The sequence below is a fragment of the Nannospalax galili genome, unplaced genomic scaffold (genome assembly GCF_000622305.1).
Source record: "Nannospalax galili isolate Female #2095 unplaced genomic scaffold, S.galili_v1.0 scaffold770, whole genome shotgun sequence".
Classification (NCBI taxonomy): Eukaryota; Metazoa; Chordata; class Mammalia; order Rodentia; family Spalacidae; genus Nannospalax; species Nannospalax galili.
The window spans coordinates 1,542,769-1,569,708 of NW_008328344.1; the positions used below are offsets into that span (position 1 = coordinate 1,542,769).

General features: G+C 44.7%; 1 protein-coding gene across 1 annotated transcript in view; it reads right to left on the reverse strand.

Annotated features, from left to right (window-relative positions):
• Nucleotides 1-26,940, reverse strand: part of Vat1l (vesicle amine transport 1 like) — a 190,375-nt gene that overhangs the window by 89,693 nt on the left and 73,742 nt on the right. The window contains exons 4-7 of the mRNA XM_008826909.2: nt 20,295-20,437; nt 11,501-11,604; nt 8,360-8,415; nt 4,873-5,067 (exon numbers count right to left, since the gene is read on the reverse strand). Coding sequence (XP_008825131.1) covers nt 4,873-5,067; nt 8,360-8,415; nt 11,501-11,604; nt 20,295-20,437 — 498 coding nt within the window. The remainder of the gene's footprint in view (nt 1-4,872; nt 5,068-8,359; nt 8,416-11,500; nt 11,605-20,294; nt 20,438-26,940) is intronic.

Here is a 26,940-nt window from a genome sequence, read left to right on the forward strand (position 1 = left end):
GCCTTCTCCTCCCCCTCCTCCTCCTCCTCTTCTTCCTCCTCCTCCTCTTCCTTCTTCTCCTCCTCTTCCTCCTCCTTCTCCTCTGCCTCCTCCTCTTCCTCCTCCTCTTCCTCATCCTCCTCTTCTTCCTCCTCCATATTCTCCTCTTCCTCTTCCTCCTCTTCCTCCTCCCCTTCTTCTTCCTCCTTTTCTTCCTCGTCTTTCTCCTCCTCCCTCTTTCTTCTTCTGAGACAGGGTCTCATGGATCATAGACTAGCTTCAAACTCACTAGATAGCCCAGGATAGCTTGTGAACGTTCTATCCTCTTGCTACTGCCTCCATGTGGCACGTGCCACCTTGTTCAGTGCATGTGGTGCTGGGGATCCAACCCAGGGTGACTTTGTGCCTAACAGACAAGCACTTTAGCAGATGAGCTATTGCCCCACTCAACTAGGAGTGATTTTTTTTCTCTCACTCTTGTCCTACCCAGTGGACACCTGACAGTGTCTGGAGACATTTTTTTTTTTCTACAGCTGGAAGTAGGCACGCCTCACTCAACTAGGAGTGATTTTTTTTCTCTCACTCTTGTCCTACCCAGTGGATACCTGACAGTGTCTGGAGACATTTTTTTTTTTCTACAGCTGGAAGTAGGCAGATGCTGCTGGCAAGTAGATGCCAAGGGATGCCACTAATTCTCCAAAACTGCACGGAGCAGCACCTCACACTGGTGAAGAATTATCCAGACCAAAAGATATATGAGGCCGAGTGAGAGAAACCATGATGTATTAAATTGATAAACTGGAATTGAATTCTTTAAAAAAAATTTTTTATTTATTTGATGATGATGACGACGACGATGACGATGATGGCGTGCGTGCGTGCATGCGTGTGTGTGGTGGTGGTGTGTGGTTCAGCAGGCTAGAGAATGATCTGACTTAAGTACTGCCAGGACAGGGCTGAGTGGAAAGGACAAGCCAGTGCAACTCAGACAACAGCACCAAGTATGAAGATGGAAGGAAACCTGGACATTCAAGGACTTCTCAGGTCCCAAGTCCACATGAGGCTCAGTCAGATGAGCTCCTGGCTAGTGCTGGTCCTGAGTACCTTTGCCCAGCAACCTGTGTAGATGCAGTCTCTGGCCAGTTCTGATTTAACTCCAGCATGTACTGAGCTCCAGGATTCTCCTGACAGTGAACGTGGTGGCAAGTCCTGTCGCCTTATACACACCATCTGCACCTCTTTCGACTGTCCCCACTGCAGCAGAGCTGTCCACTAGGAGGCTTCCTGGCCTGCGGTAACACTGAGATCTTCCTGATTATGGCATTGCCCAGCACCCTGCCTAGCAACTCCAGCTTCTTTCTGAGGACTATGAGGAAGCCCTTCCTGACCTTGACCCTCTAGCAGACTCTGAGAGTCTATGTAGTAAAATCCAAGTTTCCATTCGGCCCACCCCTGCTGCCCTGACCAGACTCCTTGCACCATCCCTCCTTGGCTCACAATTCACCCATGGATGTCACTGAGATGTCCTGTTCTCATTCCTTTGTTTTCGGGGCTCTGGGTCTAAAATGCTCTTCCTTCCATTGTTTGTCTGCTCCATGACCCTGTTCAAAGGGTGTTACTCCAAGAGATCCTCCTCTTGAATCACTCTACAGTGGGCACTTCCATCAAGCATCATATTGCCTCAAAGAGATGAAAGGTGGTTCTTGGGGGAATGAAAGAATTACTCTTTTAATACGTAAAACATGGATACATATATAGAACATAAACACACACACCATATTAAAAATTTGAATTTCATGGAGGGTTCATGAGACAAAAGATTCCTTAGGGAGGTGATGATGAAAAAGAGGCGAGGCCGGGGAGACACTGCTGTGAGTGAACTAAGTCTCCACACTCCATCACTGACACAAATCCTCAATTACCTTTTGTTATCCCTTGAATCCGAAATGTTCCCCACAGGCTCATATTTTAGGTGTTTGTTCCCCAGCTGGTGAGTGAGGCTTTCTTGGGAAGCTATGGTATTTTTAGGAGGTGGGGCCCAACCCCACCTGTCGATGCAAGTCATTAGGAGTAGGCCTTTGAGGGTGCCACCCAACCCCCGGCTCTACCCTTGCTCTTGGCTTCCTTTTGTATACTGTGGTGACCTAACAGCCCATGAGACCAGGAGATAAAGTAATTCTTTTGTCTCTCAGGTTGTTTATGTCATGGCAATTTTCCTTTGTGTTTTTGCCTACTCCAATATGTTCTGTCCCTTTACATGCCTCTGATCATAAACTCTATAAAGTCCAGCGATGTTAACTCTATTCTTCACTGTCTCTCCAGCATTTGCCCTGTACTGGGCACATAGTAATTATTCAGTAGGTATTTAGAGAATCTCGTACCATTTTGTGCACAGAATGTTGTCAAATACTTGAACAAGCACTACTTGGGCCATCTGGATCCCATCTTGGATTTTAATCCTCACATGCTACCAGCTCTGTTGGGTCCCTTTGGGCACCAAGTTTAAGTTTAAGCTCCTTTTCTGTCCCCAGAATGAGATCTAGCCCAACCATCTCAGGTTTTCTCTCCTCCCATATCCACGTAGCCCAGCCACTCACTGGTCACGGGCACGGCACTGCGAATACCATATGGATAAGTGACTCATTAAATTGAAAAGATTTTCAAGGAAATAATGATAAGAGGCTAACCATCATAGCAATTGCACAGGACAAAGCATGCATTATTGTCTGATTTACTTTAGCAATAAATTGAATCACTGTGAGGATCTGTAATTAAAAAAGATGAGAAGGAAACAAACTGAAATGTTAACCACATTATCCTTCTCTGGAATTCAGGCATGCAGTTTATTTTCTATTATGCTGTGGTTAACTCAGTCCTGTACTGGACATGTATTTCTTTTATCATGAGAAACAAGGCCTTTTGGTAGCTTTTTAAAAAAAGGCTGTGCATGTGCATGATACGTCAATATTAGAAAGATAAATGTAGATATATTCCAAATCTCTAAGTCTAAGCCCTGCTGTATTTGACTACACAGTTACCAAGCCCCACAACACCTTTTTTTTTTGGAGAATTTCTGTGCTTAGACAAAGCATTGCATTCCGTCCTCTTAATCCATCAGGCAAGCAGCAACATCTTCCTTGAGATACCCACACTCCTATGCCATAGAACTTGGTGTTTGTTTGAGGTTTTAAAGGTGCCGGTAGCTCCTAGAAGCATTAAAGGATTTGTTCCAGGCTTGGGATATGGCTCAGTGGGCAAAATGCTTGCTGTGCAAGCATAAGGATCTGAGTTCCGATCCCTAGCACCCATGTACAAGTTGGGTATGATGGTCCATGTCTGTAACTCTAGTGCTGGAGGTTGGCAGTAGAGAGATGCAGGCCCAGGGAGCTCACTGGCCAGCCAGCCTAGCCTAAATGCCATGCTTCAGGTTCAGTGAGAGACTATGTCTCAAAACATAAGGTGGAGGGCTATAGAAGATGACAGCCAATGTTGATACCTGGCCTCTACACATACACACATAGGCAAGTGCATACACAGACACGTATATACACATGCACATGTACATCCCCCCATCCATAAGTGCTTGTTCCTTCAGGCACTTCACCCATGAAAAAAATGCAGGAGAAACCAATAACACAGTGCACACAATCTTAAACATTTTGGGGGCTTCGTGACTAAAGAAGATCTGAATTGTCGCCTGAAACCCAGATCACACGTTTCCTTTGCTCTCACAAGGAATAGTCAAGATGGATTTCCTGAACATTCAACCTTTCTTTCATCCTGAAGAATTTCCTAGACTGTCTCCCCCTCACTTGAATCCCACATGACCAATCTAGCCAGTTCACAGGTTAACATCCTTAATGGTTACACTCAGGTTCTTAATTTTTGTGTTATTTTGTGTTTCGAGACAGGGTCTCCCTGTAGCCCCAGCTGGCCTGGAACTCCTCTGTAGACCAGGCTGGCCTCGATCCCATAGAAATCCACCTGCTTCTGCTTCCCAAGTGTTGGGGTTAAACGTGTGTGCCACCATGCTCTACTGAAGGTTCTTGGTTTTTTTCATGGTTTAGAAATATATTCAAATACTAGAACTTTTAGCAGATTCATTAACAACACCACCACTACCCAAAACTCTAAAACTCAGTCCAGCACGAGACTGAACAGAATTACAGTGTCCACCATGATAGTCTGACAGTGTCTCGAAGAGGAATAAAATACCTAGCTCCATCATATCAGATACTCCCAGGACTAAGCAACCCCGACATCAATCTCTAATACATCCATACAGCAGCAATATTTACAACCTTCCACCAATAAGCACATCCTCTTGTATTCAAGGTGAACCAAGCATTTCTACTCAAATTTGGTATCTTTCTTAGGAGGAAAGGGTTCATGTGGAAATGGTGGAGGAACAGGGCTTGAAAACTACTTAGGAACTTGAAGTGGTCCTTATACCAAAACCACTGTGAACCAGTGATGTCCAACATGTGGACTCCATGTGGCCAAGGAGAGCCGTAAATGTGCCCCAACCGACAATCATAAACTTACTTAAAACACAGTGATATTTTTTGTGTGTAATTTATTTTTTAAATGTTATTTATTTAATTAATTTTTAGACAGGGTCTCACTATATAGCCCTGGCTTGCCTGGAACTCACTATGTAAACCAGGCTGGCCTTGAACTCACATAAACCTGTCTGCCTGCCTCTGCCTGTCTGTGATTTTCTTTTTGTCTGTCTACTTCCTGACTGTCGAGCATGAACTTCCAGATGCCAATGCCTGGGGCTGTGATTTAGAATCTTTGTTTAGAACAAACCTGGAGGAAAATCATTTAGTAAAAGACTGTCTTTGGCAGCCCAGAGCTACGAGGAAGAAACAGAGGGTGTTGTTTGCTTACCTCCTCCAGGGCCCATAAAGAATCCACCACAGGCTTGATCTTCTTCTGGTTGTACAACCCTATGAGTTTCTCCACCACTCCTCGGATGAGGCCCGAGCGGCCCTGCTTGAAGAGCAGGTTGAGGAGGGAGAACCCTGCGATGACTTTGTTTTCTTCATACAACTTGATGGGGTTCACTTTCTCCACCTGCCACCACTGTAAGGAAAGAAGGTGCAGGGTTACAAAGTCTCAACATGGAGTCACATCCTGCGGTATTACCAATGTTATGTAGTCTTTGGAATTCAAGAGTTGGTGTCTGCAAATTGGCTCAGTGGTTGAAGGTGCTTGCTGCCAAGCCTGAGGACCTGAGTTCGATCCCTGGTATCTACATGGTGGAAACAGAGAACTCTCTCCTGAAAGTTGTCTTCTGACCTACACATGTGAATGCACACACACTCATAAATGTAATTAAAATTATTTTTAAAGTTCTGGAATTGAGTGTCACTCATCTGTGCGATCCTAGGCTACTCCCCTAATCTCTCTGTGTTGGGTTTCCTCACAGTACCTTAGAGGGAGGAGGGCCGTTGTAAGAAGTAAATGTGTTCATACATGTGAGACACGCTACAACAGAGCCTAACATCAGGCGTTCCATAAGCAATACAGATTTAATTGCATCTTAATCCAAAAGGTACATTTTGGATTTAGTGAGCAAGAGCTTGGAGTCCGATTGCTCTCTAAATGTTAACTTCATTTGTAGGGAGTATCCTCATCATGGCCTGAATGCCAACAGCAGGCCTGACAAAGCCCAAAGTCCTGGCTTTGCTGCAGGCTTAAGATAGAGCGTAATTAAGATAGCTGAGTGAAAGATCTCTATATGATTCTAATGTGCCTTTCTTGATTGCATAGAATTTTTTCCTAGAGCAAAGCATCATCACACTTCTTAGAAAAACCTCTTCAATTTACTTCTAACCAATCAACCTGTATAGAACCAGCCTCTGATGGAGAATGGCCTTCACTCGTGACCTTTTGCTACAGAGCTGAATGGCACCCGTTTGGGGAACAGGAATCTGAGCCTCCCTCCTGGCTTGTGCTCTTATAAATGCCTTCCCTGAGCATGGGCATACTGCAATTATTTCATTAGCACTGTGTGCTGGGATTGGGCATTAATGGGAAGAAAAGAGCAAACACTTCTTACAGTACATGTAATTTGGGACCAGCGTGATTCCCTAGGAGCACTCTCTCAGCATCATGTTAATTGTAACCACAGCAACCAAACAGCTGTGAGTGGTACAGAGCTTGTTTTCAGGGACAGGTAGCAGACAACATCCTTCAAGAGGCCCCATTCTCACTCCTATAGACACTGAAGTTCAAATGATTCTTGACCTATACTTTAAGCCCCAAGGCAAAAGGAGTTCCTTAAATTCTGGTCTCATGTATAGAGGGGGTGCTGGCCTTCCAGGATTAGTGGATGTTTGGGGGCGAAGTATCTGGCAGTCAGTGTGAGGACAGAGAGCCTATAAATACTCCTGTGATGGTCGATATTGCCAACTTGACAGAATCTAAAAATCACCTTGAAGACAAATCTTTCTATGTCTGTGAGGGAATTTCTAGATCGGGTTAACTGAGGTGGGAAGACCCACCCTAAATGTGGATGGCACTATCTCATGGCTGGAGTCCCAGACTGCATAAGGGGTAGAATGTGAGCCGAGCAGCAGCTTCCTGACTGCGTATGCAACCTGAGCACCAGCCTCACACTCCTGCCACGATGCCGTCCCCGCCATGCAGGGCTGTATCCTGTGGGGCTGTGAGCCAAAATAAGCCATTCCTTACTTGAGTTGCTTCTTGTCATATTTGGTCGTAGCAATGAGGAAATTAGCTAATAGAACTCCATACCGCTAGTGAATTCTATTCTCCCCATCTCATTTAAAATGCTTCCATCCCATCATGCCTCCTTCCATTTTGGCATCCTGCTTCTATTTCCTTTTTAAGCTATATGTCATTCACAGTCATGTTACCAATAAGTTAATGTCTTCCTTATGTTGAGTCTGTCTCCTTGAGTAGAATGTAGGAACCACAAGGGTCCTGCATGTATGTCCCGTTCACTGAGATAACTTGATAGCTGGTGCAATGTCCCCCACAGTAGATGTTCAGAAAATGTCCGTACAGAGGGACCGGAGAGATGGCATAATGGTTAAGAGCATTGGCTGCTCTTGCTGAGGACCTGGGTTTGATTCTCAGCACCCACGTGGTGGCTAGCAACTGTCTGTAATTCCAGTTCCAGGGAATCCAATGCCCTCTTCTGACGTCTACAGGTACCACATGGCACTGGTGCACTTACATACATGCAGGCAATACACTCATGCGCATAAAATAATAATATATATATATATTTTAAAAATGCCCATACAGTGATGTTTGTTGTTGTAGAACAAGATCCTCTGAGCAAAACACCTGCTATCTTCACCAGACCAGCTATGCCTGCTTGTCCATGATGCTCAGGCTTGTTGACTGTTGACACTCCTTCATAGAAGGAATGGGTAGAGAGGGTTGTTGGATTTCTGCTGCTCCCCCCAGCCACTTGTATGCAATTTTTTCTAATTGCTTGTGACCTAGGTGCAGTTAGGATGTGGTAGAGTACATAGGTTGAGGAAAACTAATGGATGAGGGCTCCATCTATGTGGCAATGTGGAAGCCATCATCCATGATGAGTGTAGACTTTCCTACAACCACTTTAGGGTTACCTACACTCCTGCCGGTATCCCCTTCAACTCATGCTCCATAAGTAAGCCCAATAAATCCACTGGCTCCCTATGGTGAACTTTGCTGGAACTGTACTTTGGTTTGTCTTTGGGACCTTAGGAGGGAGGGGAGAGATGCTTATATCTCCCAGGGAAGGAGTCCTCACCACACTCATCCATTAACCTATCAATGTTGCATTGTCTACACCAGAGGCTGAGAGTGGAGGGAGCAAAAGCTAGCACTTGTAAGAAACAGTGTCCCCTGCTCTGATGGGTAGGCTAGAAATACAATCAAAAGCCCAAGTAAATGTAACTCTAACATGTACAGCTCTGTGTGGGGAGAAGCATCTGAGCAGGTGTGTTGTTAAGAAGAGCTCCTCAGTGGTGGACAAAGTAATCACATATTCAGACCTTTTTAAAGTTATGGGTTTCCCCTTTCTATCTCCAGCTAACAGGTTGGGGGCACACAGAAACCTCAGGTGCCCCCAGAAACATGGCCAAGAAATGGTAAAACTGGAGGGCTGGCTACTCTAGGGAACGGGTACAGTACAGTTCACTTTCAACTGATGTTTGGAAATACTAATTTTGAAAGAATCTCAACTGAAATAAAAAATGAAGCTTTCCAAAGTTTTACTGATGCCCCCACTTCTCTACTTCATTTAAACAGAAGTAGATGCAGATGACCAGCAATGGACCAATGTCTTTAGATGGCTCTCCTGACATGCGGATTGACATTTGCTATCATCCAATAGGCAGGCATGGGTACTTACTGACTTTGCAAAGCTGAAGAAGCTCTTGGTCTCTCCAGTTACCATGTTGGATGAACCTGCAAACAGAAGATTCCCAAATCAAACAATTGCCCATGAGAATCAACATCTCTTCTCATTCATGCAAGAATGGCAAGTGTTTGTGCACATGTGTCAAAAGCTCAAAACAAACTCAGTTCAATCTTGAAAAAATGAGAGGCACAGGAATGGGTCATCAAATGGATTATTTGGCTAGGTGTCGTTGGTTCAGAGAGGATGTGACTTTTTTTCACAGTGACCTCTTCATTCCTTGGGTAACCAGGCATGCAGCAAACGTGATTAGTCCACCATTTTAATAAACTGACACCGCATTTTGGCTCTGTTTATTGAAACCAAGAAATGAACTTCTGTAGGAGACTGCTTCATAGATTTGAATTTGATTCTCTGGTAAGTGAGAGGCTTGGGCTCTGACCTGGGCTGGGCACTGAAGTGGAGGAGGGGAATTTGAACGGATGGGAAAAAGAAGTATAGAAAATACAGACAAGGGAAAAATTAAGTCTAGAAGCCCAGGGAATGAACTTGTCAGCTCCAAAGAGGTCCAGGTAGAAAGGTGAGGAACCACTTAGGACAGAACATTGGGAATTGCTTTTGGACCAAGCAACATTCAGATGCCAGATGAAGTGGAGCTGGGAAAGATCCACTGAGGTGCTCAGAGAGATGCCGCCCCTTTGTAAGACTCCTGGGGTGGGAGGGTGTGGGGTGAGGAACCCTTGTCAATATAGAGGAGAGAATATCCCATTTAATTGGCCCCTTTTCAATGACTTTTCTGCTTGTAACCAGAGATTTTAGTGTGTTTGTCTTAGAGAACAGTTATCTAATTTTAAAAAATGCATATTTTAAGACCCAAACCTTTTCCTCCAAATATAAGATATGAAGCACTTCTGGGCTTCTGTATTTTGGGTAAGGGATGTTAAACCTGTATTTAAAGGCCTTTCATGAGGGACTGAGGGGACAGGCAAAGGCAGGATAATAGAAAGGGGATGATTCAAAACCAAGTCTAGCAACATGTACTCATGAAGGGTTATGATGAAACCCATCACTTTGTATGCTGGCCTAAAATTATTAATAAAACAATAAGTACATTTGAAAAAGAAAATGCATATTTTAAACCTAACCACTTGGTCTGGGTAAACTGTTGGCCAATAAGTTACCCACTCCCTCTGTTTTTATGGGGTGATTTCTTCAAGGGATTACAGCACCAGCCTTCCATTATGCAGTAACCAAGTAATCAGTGTAATGGGTTAGATGATTGTGAGATAATCAAGTTGAAGTTCACCCAAGTGAGATCATGCAACTGAGGTAAAATAGAAACCTGGGTGTCTGTGAGGCGAAGATGCGTAAAGTGCTCATCTGCCTTCTGTTAGTCACAGCCTAGATTCTGATGGTGCTACAGTCGTGGAGGTCCTTCCATCAGTAATAATGATAAATTATGTATCTGGTTCTAAGGAAATATGTGGTCAGGATAGAAATGACCAGAACGCATCAGCAACAGAACGTTTGCCCACCGCCAGGAGCTCAGTTCTTTTCGTTATAATGACCTAATGATAATAAAGGATATTTATAACCCTCAAACATATCTTTTTTAATTTTTAATTTTTATCTTGAGACAGGGTCTCTGTAGTCCCAGCTGTCCTGGAACTCACTATGTTGACCAGGCTGGCCATGAACTCACAGACATCTGCCTGCCTCTGCCTCCCTAGTCCTGGGATTAAAGGTGTGCGCCACCACACCCAGCTCAAACATATCTTTCTAAAGGGAAATTTGCTTTGTTTTTTCTTCTGCTATTCAGAATTAAGGCTCAATTTCTATTGTGTGTCTCTCTATGTGTGTCTGTGTGTATACGTGTCTGTGTATCTCTATATGTGTGTGTCTGTGTCTGTATCTGTGTCTGCGTGTCTGTGCGTGTGCATATCTTGTATGTGTCTGTGTGTGTCTCTATATGTGTGTGTCAGTGTGTTTCTGTCTGTCTTTGTGTATGTCTCTCTATGTGTGTGTGTGTTCATGTGTATCTGTGTGTGTCTCTCTGTGTCTGTATCTCTCTTTGTGTGTGTCAGAGTGTGTCTGTGTGTGTCTCCCTTTGTATATAACTGGTGTCTGGGTGTGTACGGAACAGAGAAGAAAGGCAAGAGGAAGGGCTGGCTCTCACTTTCGTTTTGCTGGAGAAAACTTGCTCCCGCTGTTCTTAGCTCTCATGCACACTCAAGAGCACAGAAATAGATGTAGCCAGGCATGTTGACACATCTGTAATCCTATCACTCAAGAGGCTGAGGCAGGGGGATCATGAATTCAATACCAGCCTAGGCTACACAGTGAGAACCTATCTTTAAAAAAAACAAAAAACAAAGTGAAACAAAAACCCCACAAAAGATGGATGTAGAAGCAGACCAGATGGCACTAGACATGTGCCCAACCCACCCAGGGCTTCTATCCTGACTTGGGGTGTCTGAGAGAAGCTGAGAGAAAGGACAGTCTGCATTTTGTAACACCGTAACCAACGGTGAAGACTCTGCTTCCCACCCTTGTCTCTCCATCCTGCTGCAGGCACTCAAGCCTGTATTAAATGAATCAAATGAATTAAAAAATTCATTTATTATTTTTATTTTATGTGTATGAGTGTATTGCCTGCATGTGTGTAAGTGCATCCATGTCATGCAACACCCACAGAGGTCAGAAGAGGGTGTCAGATCCCCTGGAACTGGAGTTATGAACAGTTGTTAGCTGCCATGTAGATGCTGGGATTAGAACCCAGGTCCTCTGCAAGAACAGCTGGTGCCCTTAACCGCTGAGCCATCCCTCCAGCCCCCAAGCCTCCACTGCTTCACCATTGGGACTGTCAACCTGAACCACCTTCTGTGGGTCAAGTCATTAATGGCTCTACTCATTTTAGTGACACTGACTTAAACATTCTCAAAATGATAAGGTAAGGGCAGTAGGCACGTGTTATTTTTGTGACTGAACACAATAATAATATTAGATAATTAAAAACTAAATGCTTCCAATGTCACAATTACTAAAATACTGACACTTTTCATATTTCAGAGCCTTTGTGGTAAGCACAGTGGGGTGCTTTGTGTTGCTGGCCCTGCCCTGATGAGCATCACTCACCATATAAAATGTAGGTCCCCAGGGGTTTAAGAAGACTGAGCCCTTTGCCAGTGTTGTCCCCACACAAGCAGTCCAAAACGATGTCCACACCTTCAGCAGAGATCCTAAACAGCAAGAAGGCAAAGAAAAATATTGTAACCTGCCAGGAACCACACAGTGGGGTCCTTTCCCTTCCTGTGTCATCGCATCTCTCCCAGAATACAGCCTGTGAGGTTGCTAGGAGAATCAGATGCTCCTTATGATAGTTTGATTGCTAATGTTCTCCATAGGCTCAAATGTCTGAACACTTGGTCCAGTTGGTGGTGCCGTTTGGGGGAAGCCATGGAACCTCTAGGAGGTGCTTGAGGAAACACGTCACTGTGGGGGGCTTCAAGAGCTCATAACCTTGCCCCACTTCCAGCTTGCTCTCTCTCTCTGCTTGGTTTAGGATGTGAGCACTCAGCTTTCTGATCCTGCCCGTTGTTGCCATGCCTCCCTGCTATGATGGACTGATAATGTTCTGGACCTGTAAGCCCAAATAAATTCTTCCCTTTATAAGCTGACTTGATCATGATGTTGTATCACAACAAAAGAAAAGTAACTAATATGTTCCTTGACTTACTGCAGGTGCATTCTGATAAGCTCCGTATAATCTGAAAATATTCTGAGTTAAAATACATTGAATCCTTGGGCCAGTGAGTTAAGAGCACGGGCTGCTCTTGCAGAGGACCTGGGTTTGGTTCCCAGCACCCACATGGCAGCTAACAATTGTCTGTAACACCAGTTACAGGGGAATCTGATGCCTTCTTCTGAGCTCCGCAACCATTGCCTGACACAGGTGCACTTATATACATGTAGACAATACACTCATACACATAAAATAAAAATAAATAAAATATTAAAAAATACATTGAAACCATCTAATCTATCAAGCAGCATAGCTTAGCAACATAGCATACTTCAGAACACCAATGGTTTACCATCACAACATATTGCTAGCCCAGGAAATGCTCATCTGAAATATGATTTCTACCAAATGCCGATTGCCTTCAAAATGGCCTACGTCAAACCACTGTGAGTTAGACACTGTCTGTGTAAGGATTTCACAAAGCTGGAGGCAGCTAAATTTCACGACCCAGCCTGGGGTAGAACAGTGAACAGAGACACTAGAGTCAGAAAGTCTTACTTCCTGTCTAGCTGTCTCATTAAAACTCTGAGCCTGAGCTCTCTCTTTTGCAAAGTGGAGCTAGTATGTTTCTTTGTGCAGAATGAAATGAGGAAAGGAACAAGATGATAGGCCCAGGGTTGTCGTGGGGCAGCCATTCATTCTTCCAGTCAGCAACTCTTAGCTATGGAATATGGCTGCTGTACCAGGTGCTGTCCATGGTTCTGAAAAAGTCACCCACGAAACCAACCTGTTCCCAGTGTACCTGGAGCTGCTGTTCCAGCCCAGAGGCTGGATCTAACTCATGAACTTCTGTTCATCTGGTCTCTAGATACACCCCAAACAGATTCTTAGAGGAAGTGGTTAATGGGGAGGTTTTCCTTTAGTGACAGAAGGATGTGAAGTAGAGAAAATCCACATGCTTGCCACTGGGCAGGAAGACATTGGTTAATGTCTCTGAGTCATTGTTTATCCATCCATGATTCACTCATTCAATGCAATGAACAACCATTGGATGTTTTTTCCTTCTGGAAGACATCAAATAGGAGGGGCGGTAGGCAGGAATGCTCTGGAAGTTGTGGGGAAAATGCTTTGCCCACAGAGATCCTTGTGGCTGGCCTTGCTCTGTTAAGACAGGAGTGGTATTCTTTTCAGATTTGTGAGTATGAAGAATTCTTGACTTAGTACAAATCTCAGTTTTTTTCATGTCATCCTGATGCCAGTAATGTTCAGGCACCACAGCCCATGTTAATTGTTGGGTCTTCTTCCCATGCACTAGGAAAATGTGTATGTATCTCTGAGCTTGGACGCCAAGGTGCCCACCCTCTGCCCCATGGCAATTTTCTTGCTGTGTATGCCCTTGAATGCCTCTGAGAGATATCCAAATTCCAGCTCACCACTCAGCCACAGCCACAATATTTACCTTCTGAACCTTATAAAACCCTTTAAAAATTCAAATTACATTTATTCATTTTTATTTCTGTGTCTGTGCACACCATGGTACATGTGTGGAGGTCAGAAGATAACTGTGGGAGTCAGTTCTCTCCTTCCACCATGTGAGTCATCAAGCAGTCAATGCCCTTACCTGCTGAGGCATCTCACAAGCCCCAATATTTTTTAAATTGAGCTCTTCACCTATGTTTTCTATTTGTTCTCATCTAAAAGTTTAGAACTAGGGACTTAGGACAGTCAGTCTCAAAGCGACTATGCACCAGGAGCTGGCAGCTGGTTAAAACACAGACCACCAAGCTCCATGACCCCCACTTCTCTGAGTTTCTGGTTCAGCAGGTCTGGACTGGAGCCCAAGATTTGCTTTTCTACCAACTTACCACACGCTGCTGCTGTCAACTCTAGATCCACACTTTGAAAGCCATTGGTCTAATCTGTCTTCAAGAGCTAAAGTGACATTCTAAAATTAATTATTTTGCTCATTAAATATTTATGTTTTTATCACAGAGAGCCCTACGGGAGGCAATGAAGATATAAAGGTGAACCCCCAAATGTGATTTATTCCTTCTTTGAGGGGTTGCATTAAACAGACATTCACCAGTTATTCCACACACAAAAAAATGAAGATGGGACAGAATCTAGTGCCACAAAGGTGCTGTGACTCTGTGGGAATGGAGGGTTTTCCCAGCACCAGGTCCAGAAGTCTTCAGGATGGTCACAGCTGCCACCATGTTCACTGTGAAAAGAATCTTGGGCATTCTTCCCACGGGATCAGTAGCACCATCATCAGCAGAGCCAGTCAGCTCAGATGCCCAAGGCCCATCATTGTTTCTGAGGGTGTCACACCACTTGTGTGTATATAGTAATTACACAGGAGCAGAGTGGTGGGCTGAGGGTCAAGGCAGCTGTTGTGTCTGTTTCCTGATGCTGCCATAAATTTCTGTGGATTTCAAACCACCAGCTCCAGCCAGGGACTCTGTGGGCCAAACTCAGCAGCAATGTATTTTGGAATTGCTCATCTAAGATGCATGCCTGTCCTTTTGTCTCTATCCCTGGCCCCTGTAGACTGAATGCAGCCTCTGCTTCCACTCAGTCAGATGGGGGAAGACTCTCTTGAGTACAGGGAGGTTCCCAGATAGCCATTACTGGGAGAGAAAGCCTTTGACCTTGCCAAGAAGCAAGCATCTCTCTGCTGTGACCTTGATCACTGCTGATTTCTTGGGCCTCCACTTGGCCTTCTCTTTCTGGATCCTCTGTGACCTGAGAACTCTCCTGCACCATAGCTTTTAGCATCCTTGTTATGTAGTAAGTTCTTCACAGTGTGCCTGGCACACAGACTTTTCCCAGAGGGCTGGGCACAGTTCTTAGCACCCAATAGACTTCTCACAGAGTGGTAGGCACAGTGTCTGGGGGTATAGCAGCTCTCTTAGAGGCCTAGCTTTAGTTCTTGGCACACAGTAGGCTTCTCACATGGTGATAAACACAGTACTGAGGCATAGTAGCTTTTCACAGGGTGCTAGGCACAGTGACTGATATACAGTAGACTTCTTACAAATGCCAGGCACAGTGCCCAGCACACAGTAGGGATCTCATGGGATATCTGGCACACAATAGGCTTGTTTTAGAGGGCTAAGCATGGTACTTTTCATACAACTACAGCCTTTAAGTTGGGCAGCTTGGCTTCCTCATCGGTTTAAGGGTGAGCCTCCCCTCTTGCCTTTGGGAGAGTGAACCTGGATGGTAGAAAGCTCAAGTTCTGGATCCAGACCATGAGGGGTGAGTCCTACCACGTGTAGGTGTGTGAAAGGTGTTTATTCTATACCTTGGCTCCTCCCATAAAAAATAAGGACACTGTCTATGTCTTAAAGTTTTCTAGGCTCTGAAAGAGAGCTCCCAAGTATCCTCCAGAGCTTTAGTTAGATGTCACTTCCATGTGTTCCCCAAATGCCCAGGACGTCCCTAACAGGTGCTAACTTAATTGCTTATGTCTTTACTGTCTCTACTAGTTTGGACATTTGACATAGGATGTGTGTCTTGTTCACTGTGTCTGTATATCACATTTGTATACATCAATAATATTGAATGAATGAATGGATGGACATAAGATCTTCACAGTGTACACTATTTCCACTAAATGTTTGATTTTTAAGGCACATTTAAGCAGACTTATTAAGATATAATTTATGAGCAATACATGGTATGGATTTAAAGTGTGCAGTTCAGAGAGCTGTTGACAGTTCACACCTGTGAAATCCTTCACCACAATGAAGTAATGGGTGCATACTTCCAGTCCAAAGATTTTCCCAAATCATTTTGCAAACCAGGAAGAGCTGGGTGGGACAGAGTCCATGGAATCACAGACCTCAGAGGGTTAATCTGGCCATAAGTCTCAGTTTTCTCATCTGTGAAGAGGTGGGATTGTTCCATGTTAGACTGTGTGAGGTGCTTGTGTTGGACTGTGTGAGGCGCTTGTTGGACTGTGTGAGGTCTCGTCCATCTCTAAGTGGGAATAGCTGACTAAGCACAGCTGCTCTCACCTGCCTTGCCCTGTCCCAGCAACCCTTGCCTGGGGTTTGTTCCTATATTTCCTGCCTCCTTTGCACCTTCCAGGATCCTGTGGGGGCTATTCATGTGGCCCCACTCTCTGGTCTTCCTAAGATCAGAGAGCTCTGGGTACTTAGAGTCGGGTGCACATGACTTGATTCGGGCTTCCTAACTCTTGCCTGGTTTTACCTGTGATTATGTCCTTCCAAACACAGAGAGGAAAACTGATACAAAGGTGAACTCTGTGTCTGAAATATTTTTTCTTGGTCTTGGGAAATGACTCAGTTGGTGAAGTGCTTGCCTCATAAGCATGAGGACCTGAGTTCGAGTCCCAGAACATGTAAAAATGCTGAGCATGGTGTAATCTCAGCACTAGGGAAGCAGAGCTGGGAGGACCCCTGGGGCTCAATGGCCAGCTAGTCCAGCCAGACTGGTGCTCTTCAGGCCAATGAGATACCTTGTCTCAAAAGAGGTCATCAGCACTCCGGAGAATCAACACGCAGCTTGCTTGAACACACACACATGTTTATGCCTGTGCACGTGTACACACACATGCATTAGAAAAGAAATATTTTTTCTCTATTCTCTTTCCAGTGCCTGGCTAAGGGCTTGGTGTGAATTCCAAAGACGTTTTCCAGGTGGCTGGTTTATAAGCATTTACATTGCAGTGTATTTGATTCTATTATCTTTCTCTAGTTCATTGTACACAGAATACTGTAATCATGTCTGTGATCAAAAACCTTAGAGAAGAATGGCTCTGCATGGCGCTTTACTACATGTGAGGGGCTGGGTGCTCTCCCTGTCATTTTATGCCCACATTCACAGAGAATTTGTACAAAGCTGTAGTTACAGTGTTGATGGAGCTCCACATTCTGCACCTTTCTGTCAAATGCCACCACAGACATTTTTTTCATTTTGTGACACGGTCTTCATAACTGTTCTTTCTAAAGGCTGTATACAGGAGCACGGCGGGAGGGGATAGTCTAACTTCCTGCTCTGCTCACCTCCTGCTGATGGTGGAGCCTGGCTCGGATCGGCACTGTCAGAGACAGAGCTATAATTCATTGTCGACATATGCTGAGTGCTGATGACCATGCGGAAGCAGGGCTCGACTCAGCAGCTGTATCTGTAGCTTTGATGCTGCTCTGGACTGTTTCTGAGGCTAGGATTTCTGGGCAAAGATTCTATGCACATTCATGGCTCCTCAGCCATTTTCAGTCTCTACAGGGTCTCTACTTAAAGCGAGCTGTTGGAAGTCACATCTGAAAGCAGGTGGTGGTGAGCTGGGTCTCAGATCCTGTTCCCCTCTGCTCTTCTGGTAGGAGAAATCACTGATTCAGGGGCTCAGAAAACAAGTCAAGGACAGGGAGGGGCTGAGGGATAGAGTAGCTATGTGGGAAATGGGGAAGGCAGGAGTTCCCTGGTTATGGGCTTGCATTTCCATTTGCTGAGAACAGCTGTGGTGTTCTACCTCCTTCTCTTAACACTCCCCACATCCAGCTACCGTGGGCTCCCTTCAGAATCCTGAATTTACTTAGGAATTTAGTACATGCTGTTCCCCCTAATACAAAATGTGCTTGTCCTGCCCAACGTCTCATCTTTTAACACTCAGCCGAGTCTTCCTGAAGCTAAAGTTACATCTCATTTCTCCAGTAGCACCTTGTGCTTCCCCACCAGAGCATATGTTAAAAGTACAAACTGGTATAATTTCTACATAGCTTTAAATTATTTTTTGTCCCATCTTCCCCAACTGGGTTCCAAGCCCCACAAAACCAGAGCCTCTCCAGGTGGTTATTGCTGTATCTTTTTCCCTGACACAGGTCCAATCCCAGCTCACATACTCAACACACATTTATTAAGCAGTAGGTAGATGAATGAAAAACATCACTTGAGATGAAAGAAAAGATTATTGAAAGGACAGATCATTTTCCAGACCACAGGTGGAGAAACTCAAAACGAGTATGAACTAGGCAAACACAAGCCTTTAAAGTTAGCCTGCGATCTCTGCCCCTCTGAGAAACAGGGTGGACTTCTAATATTTAGCTTTAAGGCTCTTATTTTATGTCCTTCTGCAAATACTGAGACATTCTTACATACAAATTGTGCTCATGTGCGTGTGCACGTGTGTGTGCACAAATGGAGGCCAGAGGTTGACATTGGGCGTCTTGTTCAATCAACTTTCTACCTTATTTTTTGAGGCAGAGTCTCTCATTGAATCTGGAATCAGATTTGGCTAGACTGGCTGGCCAGCAAGCCCCAGGATACCTCCTGTCTCTGCCTCTCCTCTCCCCACTGCTGGGATTATGGGCATGTGCTGTTGGGCTTGACTTTTTTACATGGATTCTGGGAATCAAACTCAGGTCCTTCAGTTTGCACAGTGAGCACTTTAATGAATGAGCCGTACTCCTGGCCCTGTATATAAATCCCTAGATTTAGAATTTAAAATAAATCTGAAACTTTGACTCATCAGAAAAATTTCCTAAGAAATTCCCAAGTTTCAGGAGATCTGCTCTAAATCCATCTACTTAAAGATCCTCTGCTCTGTCCCTTTCCATCTTAATTTGTGATTTGGAGAACATGTTCCTTCACTATGATGCTGGCTGGGCCACTTAATACATTTGGGCTTTATAATTTAGTGATAGAAAGTGAAAACAGCAAAGCAATAGCTCCCAGCCACCACTGAATCCTTCAGTAGCCCTGAGTTGAGCAGACCCCAAGAGCAAGCCCGAATCCCTGGGGGCAAAGCACACGAATGTTACAGCTGTGGCAGCTGGTGTCCATACACAGCCATGACAGATAGTTTCTGGATCACAGGTGGAATGTGGAGCAGGTATAAGCAACATTACCCTGGATGACCGCAACAGCTGAAGACTGCCTGCCTGCTTCTGAATTACCCTGCACACAACAGTGATTGGCCACGGAGATCCCAAAGCTGATCATATCACCATGTTAGTCTCTCACACAGGTTGGAGTCCACAGTTCCCAAGTTGGTGTATGAAGTCTTTTTTTTTAATAAAAAAATTATTGTTTTTATTTTATGTGTATGAGTGTATTGTCTGCATGCATGTAAGTGCACCTATGTTGTGCAACGCCCACGAAGGTCAGAAGGTGTCAGATCTCCTGGAACTGGACTTACGGACGGTCGTTAGCCATCATGTGGGTGCTGGGAATAGAATCCCGGTCCTCTACAAGAGCAGCCAGTGCTCTTAACTGCTGAACCATCTTTCCAATGCCCGGTATATGAAGTCTCAATGTGATTCTGATACCTGTCTCCCTGCTCGGAGCCACCTCACTTCCCTCCATCCCTTGCTACCACAGGTGCCTTTTTGTCAATATTGTAATTAGACCATAGAGTCAGATAGTCAGACATCCCTGGACTTGCACCCTGTTAAGCTTTCTTGCTGTTTTCCCAGGCTTTGAATTTCTCCCACTGCTTAACATGCATATACCTGCCTCTATCTCTAGAATATCCTCCTCCAAGCTCCCTCTTCCTACAGGTAAATGCAGCTCAGGCTTCACTCTCCAGAAAGGTACACTCTGTGCAGTGAGAGCATGGGCCCCAAGCCAGAGTGCTTGGTATGAACTGAGGCTCCACCATTCACCATCCATGTGGGCCAGATCTGCCTGCTTGGATGCTGTTCTTCAGTTTGCTTTCAGGGAAGTATGGCCTAGGACCTGGACATTACCTCAAATATGGGAAGAGTGTATACATTCATCCAGGATTGACTACTTAGAAATCTCCCTGTGGTTGCTCTTTTCTTCCATCCAGAAGCAAAGGACTCTAAGACCCAGACCAATGACAGAACCAAAATATGAAAAGAGCCTACCAGAATGCCCTTACCAATAATCATTCACCTGGAGCTGTTACATAAATGAGAAATAGATGTCTATGTGTTGAGGCAGCCTGGTAGCAGGTAGCATAATGTTAACACATTAATTCTGCAAGTTTTACAACTGATCTCTTCAATGGGTCTAATAACAGGGCGGTTGAAAGCCCTTGATGGACTGACACATGTGAAGTACGCAGCACAGAGCTCGTAATACCCACTCCCATACAGGCTTACTCTCATCATCATCCATAGCCATGTTTTAAATGAATGCTACTGGTCTTTAAGAGAAGAGCAGCAGACAGCGTGGTGCTCCTCAGAGCCTCCTTACCTTTTCACTTCCTGAACATAGTCTGCATTTCTGTCAAAGAGGTGGGTCACAGAATCTTTGATGGCCTCATGCTTGAAAGTAGACGCGGTTCCGAAGACAGTCACATTGGGGACTGTAGAACATAGCTGAGCCACAGCTTGGCCCTGGAAATGACACAGAATAAGCAAGTCACACATGAGAACCACCATCTCGAGTGGGATGTTGTATAACATGGGTTAATAATACAGCACAAAGCATGACACTTAATAGATGCTCAATATGTCTTAATTATCTGATAGCCAGTCTTGCTGGGTATAGAGCAGAATTTCACAACTTTGGCATGAATTTAAGTTTGAATTCATATTTTCTGAATGGGGGCTGAGCTGAGTATCATAGAGTATTCATCACCATCCCTGGCCTCTACCTCCTAGATGTCAGGAACATCTACAGTTCAACTGTGACAACCAAAGATATGTCCAGGCATTACAGCATATCCCCTGGAGGATAAAATCTTACTTGACTAAGAACCACTTGTGTTGGGTGAGACCAGCAGGAGCCAGCAAGCCCCAATACCAAACTTGGCATTTATTTAACCACTCTGAGCAATGTAGGCCACAATGTTGCATACACCACAGGAATCTTGGAGGATATCTTAGTTTGGCTTCCTCAGAAGCAGATCCAGAGCAAGCATTTGAACATAAGTACTTCATTTGGAAGGTGATCTCAGATGATAACAAGGTATTAAGACCCAATGGAAGTGTCAGGGAGATGGCTCGGTCAGTAAAGTGTATGCCTTGCAAAGCCAGAGGCCTGGATTTAACCCCCAGAACTTACATCAGAAAAGAAAAAGAAGGGCGAGAAAAGGAAAGGAAGGAAAAAGCCAGGCATGTTGGAGCATGCTCATAATCCCAGTGCTGGGGAAATAGAGACAACAGGATTCCTGGGGCTTGCTGGCCAGCTGGCAAGTCCACTGGACATGGTCCAGGCCAATGAGAAAGCCTGTCTCAAAAGAAAGATGGATAACGCCTACAGAAGGACATTCAAGATTGTCTCCTGGCCTTCACACTTGTGAGCACACATGTGCTTCTGCATGAACACAGGCATGCACACACATGCACTCTCCTCTCCAAAACATAAAAAACCTGAAAGAAAGCCAGGTGATTTAACCCAATAGTTCAGTTCCATAACTACAACACTTATCAGAATCCAAAAAAAGGCATCTGACCAAGGACATGTTATCAAATGCCTATCTACCAGGGGCATCCAGACCTCAGTCTCTCTGACCATGATGTCCATGACCAAGAGCAAAACATACCTCAGAGTTATGCCAACCAAAGGGTGGAGAAGGCTGAAGCATCATCCACCTAATTAATTTCCATCTGGTACTGATGGAAGAGTACTTCTGAAGCAATAACACTTGATACATCTGGCTTGTCCTCATGAGCCAAGGGTGCTCCATGGTCAGATGGAAGCCCACAGCTAGTGACCTTCAGCATGCTGTGTGTGGCCTAGATATGACTGACAGCATCTGCTACAGGGAAGGGTAAATGAGGCATTATCCAATGCAAATCGAGGACCTGGGACCTACTCTAAATAGATACACAATTAATCTTGATTATCTCTTGTCGTCAGGGGCTTATTATATCCAGGGTTAAAGATGCCCAGGGAAATAAAGAAAAGGTCAGCATGTGTTTAAATAGCAAGTGGTTGGGGGCGGATTGTAAATGCAGTTAAGGGGTGGGTGATTGTCCATCTTCTCTACCAATATAGTCAATAATTAAGACACTGGACAAAATGTTGCGACTCTGTGCATACCGGAACCTTCCAGTAAAACCCAATTTGTTGGTAATTAAGATGTATTAAAAACTGCCATCTCTTTCCAGCATTCCATTTGCTGTTTTAGGAAGGAAAATAATTTTACCAGACTCATCTGTGGTACTCATTCCTGCCTATCATCTTATTTTCATGTCTTCTTGTTGGTAGATAATTCAAGTTGGCAGATCAGTTTATGGAAATGTTATCTCATCACCAGGAGCAATTAAAGGCAACATGGAGAGTCTCTTAGAATGTCAGGGTTGAAGATCACCTGGTGCCAGCTCACTAGCATTGTTTTGTAGATGAGGGAAAGGGTGTCCAGAAAGGTCAAAGTCACTGAAGTTTTTCGGAGGTCTCTGGGATTCAAACTAAGGCTTTCTGACTCTAATTATTGCCATTTTGTATTATTCCATTCTGTCAATTTATTTTGACATTTTAAGCTAAGCAATTAGAAGTTGCTGCCTAAAATAGACATGTCATTAGGAGGCCGACATTTCAGAACATGGGTATAAAGCCTAAGACTGTACATACAGCAGAGTCCTCTGTGTGAAGTAGCTTTGATATCCATTTAGCATTTTATCACAGATTTCATGGGACAAAGGGGGCTCTATCCTTCTAAACCAGTGTGTGCTGCTTAGCTTCTGTTTCAACTTGACATACTTGGGAAGTTCAATTGAAGAATTACCTCCACAAGACTGGCCTGTGGCCATGTCTGTGAGGCATTTCCTTAATTGCTAATTGGTGTGTGGGGGCCCAGCCCACTGTGGGATGGTGCCATCCCTGGGCAGGTGGGCCAGGGCTGCATAAGAAAAGTAGCCGAGCCATTAACAGTTCCTCCATGGTCTCTGCTTCAGTTCCTACCTCCGGTTTCTTTTCTTGAGTTCCTGCACAACTTCCCTCAAAGATGGACTGTGATGTGGAAGTGTAAGATGAAATAAACCCTTTCTTCCCCATGTTACTTTTGGTCATGGTGTTTTATCACAGCCACAGAAAGTAAATATCTATCGTCAGCCTATGCTATAACTCCTTCAAAGTCACTGGCCTCAAATAAGCTGTGGTTGCTGCTCTAAATTCACAAGACTTGAGCAGATCTTGTTAGAACTGGGAGAGGGGGTTAGAATTAATTGTAATATCCATATAGTCCTTTGTTTTGCCTTTAGGCAAATGTGACATTTATTCTTTCAATTGCTTCCTAAATTCACATCGTGTAGTGCAGTGCTGTGACATTTCTCTCTCCCTTGTCTGTCCCCCCAAAACAACATATCAAATTCAACTCATCCAAATCATAATTCATGACCACCTCCGAACGGACTGCTCTTTAAATGTTTGCTAGGAATGCTCTAAGAAGTGCCACACTGGGTAGCTTCATAATACAAACTTTTTATCTCACAGTCTGGAACTTGAAGTCCAAAATCAAGGTGCTGATTTCCCCTGCAGGTCGTGAGTGAAGTATCTGTTCCTGGCCTCTCTCCTTGGCTTGAAGATGACCATTGGCTTCCTCCATCTCTTCGTGTTCCTCTATCCCCTGTGCCAATTTCCTGTGCCCAAATTTCCCCTCTTATGAGCACACCCGCCATATTGGATTACAGCCCATTCCAAAGGCCTCACTTTACTTTGGCTGCCACCTCTGTAAAGTCCTGCTATAGCTTGGACTGTAAACATCCCCCACCCTCAAGCCTACATGATTAAGGTTTATTTCCTAGTCTGCAGTGGTGCTGAGAGGCAGGAGAACCCTAAGGGGGGAGCTCAGTTTTCAGATCACTGAAGGAGGAGTGCCCTTGAAAGGGATATTGGCTCCCTGGACTTGTTCTCTCTCTCTCTCTCTCTCTCTCTCTCTCTCTCTCTCTCTCTCTCTGACATGAGGTAAGCAGTTTTGTTCTACTGAAACTCCCACCATGAAGTTCTGCCTCCACAAAGGTCTAATGTAAAAGTCAACAATCATGGATTGGAACCTCAAAAATCAGGAGCCAAAAGAAATCTTTTATCTTTATAAGCTGACTTATCATAGGTATTTGTTATAATCATGGGATGGTGGCTAACACAGACCTTGTCTCCAAATAAAATCACGTTGTATGGTACTGAGGGTGAGGTAGGAACTTGGGGGTGGGGGTTGCAATCCAACCCACGGCACTGTTTTCTACGTTGCTGCATCTCTAGATTGTGCTGAGCCATTCAGCCACTAAAGTCAGTGTGGAGGTTTGTATGAGAATGTTCCCCAGAGGCTCAAAGTATTTGGGCATTTTGTCCCCAGTTGGTGGTGCTGTTTGGGAGGTGTGGCCATGCTGGAGAAAGCATGTCACAGGAGGGCAGGCTTTGGGAGTTCTTAAGCCTTGCCAAATTTCCCATAGCTCTCTGCTTCCTGTGCCTGTTTGAGGATGGGAGTGTTCCTCTTTCTGCTCTGGCCACCTTGCAATGTCTAATCCCTCTGGAACCTGGAATTGTAAACTCAAACTCTTCTTCCTCTAAGTTCCCTTGGTCATGATGGGTTATCACAGCAACAGAAAAGTAACGGGTACCACCGGGCACCGTCCCTCACTCTTCTCCTCCCTTTTCCCAGTTAGGCAGTGTGTTGTTCTCTGTCATCAGCATCTCTTGTGACTGTCCCTTATACACCTGTGTTTTCACATTCCCTCCCCTGGATTATGACACGGTCCTCTTCTGTCAGACCTGCTGCTTCCTCACATCCTCCTGTGGTCAGAGTGACTTTTCTCAAACACAATATTTTATCATTTGTTTCAAAACTTCCTCCAAACAGGACTGGGGAGATGGCTTAGTTGGTGAAGTGTTTACTGTGCAATTATGAAGACCTCAGTTCAGATCCCCAGCAGACATATAAAAAGCTTGGTGTAGTGGGGGGTGGGAGGGTACACAGGCAAATGCCTGGAGGTGACTGGCCAGCCAGCCTAGGCAAACTGATGAGCTCCAGGTTCAGTGAGAGACTTTGTCTCAAAAACAAAGATGGAGAGTGACAGAAGAAAACACCTGAGTCCCACCATTGACCTCCATACTCACACACATGAGCATGCACACTTGTATGTGTACATAACCACAGGAACACAGACACAGACATAGACACACACACACACACACACACACACACGCACGCACTTCCCTATGTCCCTCATGACTTTCAGAGTAAAGCCTGTACCCTTTAGTGCTATCACACAATGACAGATTTCTGGGATTGGACCCAGTCTTCGGCATTCACACCCCCTCCACCCTTCTAATACCTCCTCCCTAGTAGCCTGTGATTTGAGCCACTACTGACCAGCCATTGCCCGAGCCTGGCAACCTTTGTCCCACAATATTCTCTGAACAAACCTTTACCCTTATTTTACTGATGAAGAAGCAAGGCTGACAGAGGAGGGGACTGGTCCATGGCCAATGAGGTAAGAGCCAGAGCTGCTTCTCCCCCAGGGCTGCAGCTGAGTGTCACACTAGCATCTGTGTGCACGGTGTCCAGCGTGTGGATAGTGATTCAATGAACGTCGTAGGATCACAGTAAGGGCCCTATACAATGCACCAACAAACTCAGGACAAGGAGCCCTCAGTAAATGTCTCCCATTACGGACCACGGCCCCATTTTTTTTGTTCCTCCTGCAGGAGTGCCAACTCTTCTATCGGCTTTTGACTCTGTCTTGCTATTTTGGCATCACTGATGGTCTCCTGCCATGTTCCCCCACTGCCTAATAGGCGTTTCCTTCCTCTTCCCACTTTACATCAGAGCTGCTCCTCCTCTCCAGTAATCTTTTTCATGACTCCAAGCACCCCAAGCTTCTTTTGTGCTTCTGTGCATGGTGGTCACTTGTAATTTCTGTAGCACCCTATCTGCGAGCTCCAGGCACAACTGGCTCCATTCCCCAGGATCCAGCATAGGGCTAGACACACAGTAAGTACTTGGAAACGCTTGTTTAATGGATATGCGAGAGTGGAGGGATGCAGTGTTGTGGACAGCCTTTCTGCTGTCACACAGACATCTGCATCCTTTAGGGCTGTACAGAAGGAATCTAAGGGAGTTTTAAAAATTACATTAGTTTTTAATGGACACGTGGTAAAGCACACATTTGTGGACTGCAGTGTAGCATCTCAATGTGTCCACAGGGTGTAATGGTGAACTAAGTCTAGCTGGCACGTGAGTCATTTCAGACCTATTTCATGGTTTGAATATTGGGAATATTCAGTTTCCTCTCTGCTAGCTGCTTTGAAATACTGTTTTTTGATCACAGTTATAGAATGACAGAAGTTATCACTCCTATCCAACTGTGCCCTTATATCTAGTGATTATTCTTTTTCCCACCCAAATACTGACCAATCTCAACCCTGTTTAGCTTCTGATATCAGATAAGATTAGGGATATCCAGGGTGGTTTGGCCATAGACTGACAGCTAGCCTCTGTCTTGAGCCTTCCCTCCCCACTACCTTTCCAGGCTCCAGAAACCACTATTCTACTTTCTCCATCTCTGGGACCAACTTATTAGCTTTTACATATAAGCACAGTCTTGCAGTATTTGTTTTCCTATGCCTGACTTACTTCATTTAGTTACTTAACTGTTCCATCCATGTTGCTTTAAATGGCAGAATTTAATTCTTTTTTTTCTGATCAAATATGATTGAGTTGTACATGTTAAATATAACAAGAAGATCAGCACATAATTACTTTCAGAAGAGTGGATTTTGTGAGGAAAAAGGGCTTTCGAGGCCATGACTGGGCCTCAAGTTGGGAGGGAGAACATTAGAAACAATACAGTATATGAAAATCTAAACTTTTCGGAGTCTTAAAGGGAAGGAGAAGTTTCTCTTTAAAGCCTGGAGAGGAGCTCCATTAAAGTGAGATTGAGAAAGAAATATGGGG